Source organism: Sus scrofa, chromosome 9, assembly GCF_054392235.1.
Source record: "Sus scrofa isolate SSC_HxYL_T2T_F1_AM1 chromosome 9, Sscrofa_HxYL_maternal_Yorkshire_Landrace_v2.0, whole genome shotgun sequence".
NCBI classification, from domain to species: Eukaryota; Metazoa; Chordata; class Mammalia; order Artiodactyla; family Suidae; genus Sus; species Sus scrofa.
The window spans coordinates 142,869,441-142,879,845 of record NC_139391.1 but is presented as its reverse complement, the minus strand read 5'-3'; the positions used below and the strand labels follow the sequence as shown (position 1 = coordinate 142,879,845).

The following is a 10,405-nucleotide window of genomic DNA, read 5'->3' as shown; positions in this document are numbered from 1 at the left end:
GGGTGTCTCCTGGCAGGTCCAGGGGCTGCAGCACCCCTGCCTCAAGTCTGTGTTGGGATCCGCAAGATGAGAGCAGTTTAGGGTCTGAGTTCCAGGAGGTGGGTAGCAGGGTCCGGACTCTTAGAAGCTAAAGGGGCCAGCAGGCCCTGCTTTCTCCCCTGGCTGTGCTGCCCGGGGGGACCGCCCCAACCCCCAGGGGCGCTGCACCTTCTCGCAGCCTCCAGCTGAGGATCTGTGCCCAGGACCGGCGCTGTCCCTGCAGCGGGGTGGGCGGCACCCTCAGGAGGCCCGCGCCTCGCAGACACTGTCGCTCCAGGAGCAGAGGCTTCTGTTCAGAGGCCCCGGCCTGGGCACAAAGGAAGCCCCCTCTGCGTTCTTGGTCAGGGGCTTGAAAGCAGATGGCCTGGGCTCTGCGACCTCAAACCAGAGCGGTGCGTCAAACTTCCCTCCGCCTTTTTGGCAGCCCTGGAGGGCTCTCAGCACAGCCTCCTTGGCACAGGGGTCTGGCTGCTCCTGGGCAGGTGTGAGCCCCTGGGGTGCGCAGGGGCGGCCCCTGCCCTCAGGGGGCGCGATCTTGACTGTCACTGGGGTCCAGGCCCCTGGGGGCCACCGGGGTATCGCGTGCCAGCGCTTCCTGTCCCATTCCTGGGGGTGGGAAAGATCCTGCCCCAGGACGTTTTCCAGGGGCTGCTTGGCTTCAAAGTGCCGCCGCGCCTGGGGGATCGCCCTCTGAGGTGGGGCCCCAGTCCCTCGGCCTCTGGGGAGGGGTTGGGGCCAGACAAGGCTTCCAGGGCCCTGGGGCTGTGGCCTCCGCTGTGCTCAGGGAGCTGCCCATGCCAGACGGGTGCGGAGAGGGTGCCCTCGGGAGGAATTCAACTTCCAGAAGTTCCCCAGGTGGTCAGACTGGCCTCAGGAGAGGGACCCAGGACTCAGTGACCATTGGCATCTGGACATGGGGACAGCACGCAGCCAGGACATTCAAATGCCCACATCAGGCCGGGCAGCACGTGTGCGCAGCCGCAAGGGAGCAGAGGGGTCAGCCGGCGCAGTGGCAGCCTTGCTGGGGTTGGTTGTCTGCAGGTCCTGGCCTCCAGCCCCTGCTCTTCCTGCTGCTGCTACCAAGCGTGGGCTCTGGAGAGGGGGCCTGGGGTCTCTCTCTACCCCTCCGTGTGTCTCTCCTAGAGCATATCCTGTATCGGGGTTCCCTTCACCACCCATTCAATTCACGCTCTTCGAGGGAAGGCTCCGTGGCTTTCATTGCGTTCACGGATATGCGTACCAAGCGCAACAGTCAATCTGCAAACATTTGCCTGGCTTCAAAAAGAGACCCTGTACCCTGAAGCTCCCATCACCTCTGCCTTCTCCCAGCCTGAACAAGCGCACACCTGCTCGTTCGCTCGCTCTCTCTAGCTTTCCCTGTTGGGGACTTTCTTGTGAATGGAATTAGGTCATATGTGGACTTTAGCGATGGGCTTCTTTCATGTTGGGCAGTGTTTTCAAGGTCCATCCACGCTGTAGCCTGTCAGGACTTTCTCGTTAGGGTCAGACATTATTCCGTGGTGTGGACAGAGCCCACTCAGTTTATCCTTTGCCAGCTGATGGCCGTTCGGGCTGTTTACACCTTTAGGGATGTGTGACCATTCACGCATACATATTTTCGTTTCTTTTGGGTGTCCAGGCTAGAACTGCTGGGTGATAGGGTAACTCTGTCGGACTTTTGAGAAACCACCAGATTGTTCTCTGCAGGGTCTGTCCCACTGACCCGCCACCAGCCCTCTTGTCTCTATTTTTGCACTCTTGACATTTAGAGGGAGAAACATCATAATGCCTGCAGTTCAGAAAAACTGCAGCTAGGGCATTGATAGAAGGCCACTCTCTTTCATTACTATAAAAAATGAACAAAATTCACTTAATGCTCTTTTAAGGAGAAAATAAATAACTAGTTTTTGTTTCAGTAAATGGAATATGTATTTTATTCTTCTGGCGCTGTTGTTAATGCCACTTTCTGCAATTTGTTTCTTAAGGAAACGGTGAAAGTGGGTCATGACGTACGTTTTAGCCCTGACGACATTGGTTTTATGAAGGCTTTTCTATGATTTTAAGCTTTCGTACATCTATATATACTTTCTTCTCTTCGGACATAATGAAGTTTCTCTCGTTTTCTTTTTTACGGGCCATCGACAGTCATGCGAATCATATTTTCAAATAACAATTGAACTGGATCTGACAACAAACAGCACTTGAAGGCGACTGGGTACCTGATCGTAGTCATTGGTTTGGAAGTCTGCCCGAGGAGGTGTGAAAATATTTTCCAGAACATTTTCCTCAAAAGCAGATGCAGGAGGGACCCACGGGGCTCGCCAGTAGAGGTGCAGAAAATAGAGGCTGGCAAGGCAGGTACCAAATCCAAGATAAGCAAGAGTTTCTTTCTGGATCTGAAAGGCACACACGCAAATGTTGAGGACCGTAAAAAAAGCTTATTAAGAAAGCTTCTGCGGGTCAGAGTGTTTCTGAGTCCAAACTTGTTCTGCTGCCGCTTCATGACAGGCCAATAAATCAGCAGACGGGTTGTGGGGAAGGAGGTACAAACCAGTGTCCCCAAGAGCCATTTACCCCAGTCGGAATTCAGGCTTCTTTTACACTAAAAGGGAGGAGGGGTGTGGTTGGTTGGTTGAGGCAAACTTCTTGGTGCAGGAATCTTTTGTCTTGCAGCTGCTCACATGGGTCAGGTCACAACCTCCAACAAAACAAATGTTATTCTCTGTTCTGCATTCTTTTAATCTCCATATGAATGGAAAAGTATCATACTCTAAAAGGTCATGGAGTTCCCATCCTGGCTCAAGGGTAACAAACCAACTAGGATCCACGAGGATGTGGGTTCTATCCCTGGCCTCGCTCAGTGGGTTAAGGATCTGGCATTGCCGTGAGCTGTGGTGTAGGTCGCAGGCGCGGCTCAGATCCCATGTTGCTGTGGCTGTGGCCTAGGCTGGCAGGTGTAGCTCTGACTCAACCCCTATCTTGGGAACTTCCATATGCTAAAGCACAGAAAAAAAAAAAATTAATTAAAAAAAATACATAAAAGTTCAGAGCCTGGAGAATGGGCTCTCCTGTACATTTCAGGCTCTAGGCAAAATTCTTTTAGGAAAAGTGCAGAGCCATCATATCTAAGCACAAAGTTTAAAGAAAAAAAGCCCAGATCTAATGTGGTCCGTTTCGTTCTTCCCATTAGGAGATGGAGGCCACCTGCTCGGGCGGGAGGGTGCGATGAGCCGAGGGTGCTGGGGAGCGGCATCTGGACACGTCCCCCTCTCACTCATTTTCACTTCTTTCAGATTCTCTAAGGAACAATCTCCCAGAATACAACTTTGGAAAGGAAAAGGAGTTCCTATGCTATCTTTTTCCTCTTAGTAGGACACTCGTTGGTAACGGTCAGGATGATTTCACAGCAAGAAGCCCCTTAAGACGCTCTCAGCAGCAGTGTGGACAGTTAATGCAATTGGCGATAGATTTCCGAAGATGTATTTTTTCTTCCCAGTATCTACAGAGTTTCCCATATCCTATCCGCAATACAACCTAATGGGTGTCATTCTAGTTTGTGGGTAAACACTCGTGGAAAAGCGTCGTCTTTCTGCCAAAAAGCTTCAGGCTGCAATGAGCTAATGGTTTCTAACTATACATACCTTCGCTGGGGAGTCAGCTGCGGATGAATTAAAAGTGATTTTCGTAAACACTGAATGTGCTGTTTCTTCCCCTCATACCGCAGGAGATAATGGGTTTCACTGGGCGGGTTGACATTAGAGATTAATGTGAAGCAGCAGTGTTTCCGGATTAAGAGGCAGCTTGGCTTCCGCCACCCCCAGCCCCACGCCAGGACATTAGAGAAAGTCTCTAGTCTCAGCTCGGCCCTGCACCCTTCCCTTAACTTCCCCCGAAGCACCAAGTCACTCAGCGAGGGTGTGTTTCTCAAAACTGAGACCCTGGGTGTCTCAGCGCCACGCGAGCCAAGGCCAGGCCCTTTGGATCTCACCCGTTTTCCCACAGGCACCCCTTCCTCTCCAAGCTCATCCTGTCTCATCTGCTCTAATTGCTAAGACTTTTCAGTGTTTCCTTGTTTTCCATAAGTCGGAAGCTTTTCAAAAATACTGGGGAAGTATTTTCTAGAACGGCTTCATTTTTTCTCTTAGATTTTTTTTTTTGAGTTGTTTAATCTTTTCTGTTTAACTTTAAATGAAATTATACATGCAAACAGCTTCAAGTGCTAAGTTATTCTAAACTTCTTATTAAAAACACAACACATATACTTACCGTAGCCCATTTTTCCCCCCACAGAAACCTGGTTTCATAGCGTGATTACTTTTCCCTGTGCACTGCTGTTGATGTGTTAACCTCCCCTGTGGTCTCTTGCCCTCATAGCCTGAGTTCTGCGAGTTTTATGTTTGTAGAACTCACAGCTTCTTAGACTCAATATCTTGGTGCCAAACGTGTAATAGTTTTCATTCCTTTCAATGCATTTTATACTTGTGAATATTTTTAGGTAAATATTTTAAGACAACTTTCTCGAGGTACACTTAATACACCATGCAATTCGCCGCATGTATAATCCCTCGACTTCAAGGACCCTCATATATATGGACATTTTAGTATTTCACAGATATGGGAATTTTTAAATATTTGGTTTAAATATACTGTTTAGTGTTTCCCTTATACCGCAGAGAGAAACCCCTCTCTTTCAGCCTTCACCCGCTTACCTGCCCAGCTCTGAGCCCCAAGCAACCGTGGATCTGTTTTCTCACTCTGTACATCTCCCTTGTGGGGTTTCAGGTCAATGGGCCTGTGTAATATGTGGCCTTTTGTGATAGCTTCCTTTTACTTCGCATCATGTTTTCAAGGTTTATCCATGTTGGAGCATGTCAAACCTTCACTCCTTTATATGGCCCAGCGTTATTTTGCTGCATGGATAGACTGCGTCTGTTTATACTTTTTGTTGTTGATGTTGGATATTTATGTTGTTTCCACCTTTAGTTTATTAGCTTATTATGAACAATGTCTCTCTAAACAGTCATGTAAAATGTTTACAGAAAAGCGTTTTCATTTCTCTTGAGTGTATGTTTCTAGGTCATTTGAAAATTCCATGGTTAATCATCCGAGAAACCGTCACACGCTTTTTCAAAGCGGCTGCATCATTTTACAGGCCCACCAGCAGGGCGTGTGGACCCAAGTCGCCACGTCCGCTCCAGCACTGGCTGCTGTCTCTCTTGTTCTAGTTATCCTAATTTGTGTGAAGCAGCAACTCGCTTTTTTTTTTTGTTTTGGCCACGTTTGTAGCATGCAGAAGTTCCCAGAGATCAGACCTTCACTGTCGCAGTAACCAGAGCCACAGGAGTGGCAATGCCAGGTCCTTAACCAACTGAGCCACCAGGGAACTCACTGTGGTTTTGACTTGTACTTCCCTGTGACTAAAGGTGTGGAGTGCCTTTCCATACGCTTATGACCATTCATATACCTTGGAAAAATATCTGTTAAAATTCTTTGCCCATGTTTTTAATTGGGGTATATTTTTGTTGTTGTTGTCCAGTTGTAAAGTTTCATTATATATTCTGGATAAAAGTTTATTATCAATTATATGATTTGCAAATATTTTCTCCTTCTGTGAGTGGTTTGTTCACCTTCATTGAAACACATTTTTAAAAATTTTAATGAAATCCCATTTGAAACATTTGCCACATCCAAGGTCATGAATGTAGATAGGTAGCTAAATGGCCAAGTTAAATAGATGGAGATGTATAGAAGCACCAATACTCCCACAGAACACACGCACATATCTGTTATTATATAATTATAATAATATTTGCCAAACTGAGGCATGCATATATTTCTGGGGACCTGGATCAAACCTGTGCCACAGCAGTGACACCATTGGATCCTTAAGTCCTAGATCCTTAACTGAGCCACCAGGGGATTTCTCGAAACATAATTCTGGTATGTTTTTACGGAGCGAGGGGCCCAAGAGAGCCACGACCCCAATGCATCCCTATTTCTTTGGTAGATTTGGTTATTTTATCGTTGATGGTTTGTTTGTTTGTTTGTTTTTCCTTTGCTTTTTGAGAGTTCCAGTGGCTCCTGAAGTTTCAGAATTAACTGAATACCTACTCTTATTTAGATCACTAATCCCTAACCTTACATGCCCTCCCCAGAAGGTCATTAGCCATTTAGATGGGAAACTTCAGAATTCTGTATCTGTCCAAACATGACTATTTTCAGGAGGATAAGGGAGAAGAGTGTGTTCACTTTCTCCATGACTGCGGATAAATAGCTTTAATTCTTCGAAAGATCAACACAGAATTCCTTGCAACCCTTTTCCTTCGTTCACTCTGGATTTCACTTTGACCTCAAATCCAGTGTGTGTGTGTGTGTGTGTGTGTGTGTGTGTGTGTGTGTGTGCGCGTGTGTGTGTTTCATGATTCATTCCCTTTTCATTTTCTATTTTCTGGGAGTTCCTTAAGACATCTGGCCCATCCATGATACCTCATTTCATTTTCCGATATTATGATCAACATACCATTTTTAAAAAATGTCTTTTGTCTCAATTTAAGTGAATTAAGGCCAATATATGAGTTTAGTTCTTTTATCTTCCTAAAAAATGTTTTTAACTTCTACATTCCTGGTTACAATATTGCAGTTGTTTCATGGGCTAGCCGTTCTCAACTTGAGCGCATCAGATCAGCTGCAGGGCCACGCTGGGCCCTGCCTTGGGCGGGTCTGGGCAGGTCTCACCAACTTACCTTCCCAACGTCCTCCCTGGGGTGTAGCGGGGTGTCTGCCCTGGGGCCACACTCTGAGAACCACTGCCATTGACCGTTGCTGATGTATCTGATTTTAGGATCGGGAGTTTGTCAGGGCAAACAAATCCGACTCAGACGTTGAAGGGAAAGGAGACAGCAGGACGGTCACCTGACATCGACGTTACACTGCGAGTCTTCCTCTCTTGGGGAAAGAGGTGTATTTCAAGACAATGAGCATGACTCAATATTCAGTATTCATTCAGATCATCAAGGGGTGTTAAAATGCAGATCCTGATTCCGTTGTTTTGAGGTGTGGCCCCGAAGTCTACCTTCCCTACAGATGACAAGCTGTCGTGGGGACCTGGGATCGTGGACATATCCTAGATGTTTGTTAGAATCAGAACCTTCGGCACCTTCCTACACAGAGTCAGTCTGTGTGTGTGTGGTATCCTGTGTTTTAGAACATGCAATGCCTCTGCTTCTCACCACTGAGAATGAAGCTAACCGTGGGTCTGTCATACGTGGCCTTTATTATGTGGAGGCAAGGTCTCTATACCACTTTCTGATGCGTTTTTATCATAAATGGGTGTAGAATTTTGTCAAAAACTTTTCTTGTGTCTGTTGAAATGATTGTATTGTTTTTATTCCTCAATTTGTTAATGTGTCACTGATTGATTTGCAGATATTAAAAAAAAACCTGGGATAAATCCTACTTCATCCCTTATATATGTCAACTAAAAAAAATCATTCAAGTGAACTTGTCCACAAAATAGAAATATGCTCACAGTCATAGCAAACAAACTTGTGGTTTCCAAAGGGGATGGCGGGGGCATGGTGCAGGAGGGATGAATGAAGGGTTTGATATTAGCATATACACACCCTTCTATATAAAATAGATAAGCAGCAAGGTCCACTGTACAGCGCAGGGCACTCTACTCAGTATCTTGTAATGACCTACAAGAGAAGAGAATCTGAAAAATTACATGTATATATACACAAAATTTATATATATAATTACATATATAGTATATCTAATATGATAATTGTATTTAATAATTTAATTTAATATAGATTAAATAACAATATTTAATATATTATAAGTATAACATAATTTAATATAATATGTTAGAATATATTATGTATTATATATAATTTACATGTAAATGTATATATAATATAATATATACATATATTATATATAATATACACATATTTTATATATATAACTATGCATATATATGTAACTGCTATTCAGTTTTACACGCTCTGGAGAGGGCTCTGCGCATGTTCAATGTTTATTTCTAAAGTCCTCCCAGAGAATCTGACGGCAGCTCTGTTGAAACGACTGGGCCAGCTGGTTTCTGGCTTGTGAGCACGGCCTTCTAGGACGGCTGTCATCCCATCACCTGGCCAGCACTGATGTAGTGGACACGCCTGATGGTATAATTGCCGCCTGCTGTCCTATCCCGTCCTCACCTGTCCAGGGTACGTCTGTTAGAGAATTATGTTCATTCACATCAAAGTCTAACTTTTGATGAACAGAGTGAACACGTCTCTGCTCCTTTGCTGTCTAATGTGTTCAAACCTCGGCAGCATATAAAATATTTCACACACGAAGTCCATACCACCAGGCAACAAAGCCAGCACTGAGCACAGCAGGTAGCATATGCACCGGCTCTTGCTAAATGCTTCCTGAAAGAACATTCCCTGTGATCTGGAAACATTCACCTGTTTTTCTTTTCAGGGAGCACAACATTTGCTTTCTTCTGGGGAAGGACACAATGCTTCCGCTCAATTAGGAGAAACGTTTGACCGGTCCAGGTCTTTTATTTTGTTTGCACTTATCATGCCTCGAATTCACAGGGAGTGGGTGCAGGCAGTGCCAGCTCCTTCCTGTCAGTCGTCACAAGGCAGGGCGCCTGCCACTCGGGGTAGAGCAGGCTGGCGTTTTGGCTGAACCCAGCCACCTTCCTCTTGGCTTCCTTCCTTTTCTCATCATTTTCCTTCCCACGTTTCAGGAAGCTCTCTCAGCTTTCAGAGTGCTTCCTGTGCTCGGCACCCACATGAATCCTCTGGGCAGGACTCTTGCCCTTAGGACAAGTTGTTCAGCGCAGAGAACTCTCCCCAGTCCTCCGTGACCATCCACATGGGAAAAGAACCTGAAAGAGACTGGATACATGTGCACGTGTAAGGGCACCGCTGTTTTCAGCAGGAATGATCACAGCCTTGTACATCAACGATATTCCAATAAAACTAAAAATATTAGGAAAAAAGGGTACTGCTCTTTAACCTGTTTATTTACAACAGCGGCAACAGCTTGCGGCCGTGTTGCCACGGGTGACGTTGCCATGGTGACATTTGTGGCATTCCCGTTGGAGCAGCGCCCATTCCCTCGATGTCCCCAACGTCACTTTGCACTTTGCTTATAGATCTGCGTGTACGTGGCCAAAGGAGCGACCCCAGATTTTCCTAAAGGCCTGGAGAACACGGAGCAGCGTCCCCCCTCTTTCTCTGTGTCAGTCATTTAATTACTGGGAGATGGTGGTGCTGGCTTTCAGGTAAGGAAGAAGTCACCTTTTACAGGGAAAGTTCTTTCACCCTTATACTTCCGGAAAGAGTTTTCTTTCTCTTTCTTTTTCTCTTTAGGGCCCCACCCACAGCACATGGAAATTCCTGGGCTGGGGTGGAATCGGAGCTGCAGCTGCCTGCCTACACCACAGCCCACAACAACGAGGGATCCAAGAGAGCCACATCCACTACCTACACGACAGCTTGTGGCAACAGGAGACCCTTAACCCACTGAGCAAGGACAGGGATCGAACCCGCATCCTCAAGGACACGGTGTCAGGTTATTAACCTGCCGAGCCACAATGGGAACTCCCTGGAACAGGTTTTACAGCATACTTGCATGTCATTGCATTTATTTTTGATTGAGCTCTTATGCATCCAAAGGTTTGTCAAACACATATGGAACAAAATGCGTGCTCGCTAATGTCCAATTCAAATCTAATCTTAAAATCAAAACTTGCAGGCCATCAAATGAAAACAGGATGACAATTCCAGTTAAGTTCTTTCTTCCCGAATATGAAAGTTGTGTAGTCAAAGAGTGTGTGTCTTGGGCGCTGCTGTATGCAAAATATGACCTCCTGGGCGGGCTCCACACTTGTTCACTGAGAAATTCAGCTCAAGGTCCTCTAAGTTAGAATTTTGTTCACCTCGTTGAATGTCAGTACAGATGCCAGGGTGGAAAGCTGGGCCAGGGTCCACTGGAAAGTGAGCACGGGGGCACACACGGCCCGGTGACTGCAGCCAGTTACATTCTTGGACCTCTTCCAGATCCATAATTCAAAGTCTCACAGTTTGCAATAGGTGCATCAGACAGAAAACAGTCATTACAAAGACATAATGAAGGGGTGATTTTCAGAGAAGGCTCTTCTGTGTATTGGATGTCACAGCAGGAAATGCATTTTTGTAGCTTTTAAGAAAAATGAGCACCGCAGGGGCTGGCGCTGCAGTGCATGCTCGCTGGCAGCCAGGTCGTCTCTTATTAGGATCATTTCAGAGGATCTTTGGTTCAGCTAAAACTGGAAAGTCAGACTGAAATGTATTAAAGATAAGGTCAT

General features: G+C 46.2%; 1 protein-coding gene across 1 annotated transcript; it reads right to left on the bottom strand.

The window, feature by feature from the left end:
• Positions 1-279: 279 nt before the first annotated feature.
• POM121L12 (POM121 transmembrane nucleoporin like 12) lies at positions 280-4,343 on the bottom strand. The gene is made up of 2 exons (XM_084978614.1): positions 4,306-4,343; positions 280-757 (listed from the first exon to the last, which is right to left on the bottom strand). The coding sequence occupies exons 1-2, from the start codon at positions 4,341-4,343 to the stop codon at positions 280-282; spliced, it is 516 nt and encodes a 171-aa protein (XP_084834740.1).
• Between the last annotated feature and the right edge of the window lie 6,062 nt (positions 4,344-10,405).

What these genes read in the sequence shown, in the direction of transcription:
- POM121L12 (XM_084978614.1), bottom strand. Translation starts at nt 4,343, where the DNA reads ATGAAACCAGGTTTCTGTGGGGGGAAAAATGGGCTACG. An exon ending in GGGGGGAAAAATGGGCTACG is followed by an intron (nt 758 to 4,305) that starts GTAAGTATATGT and finishes ACCCCTCCCCAG; the next exon opens with AGGCCGAGGGACTGGGGCCC.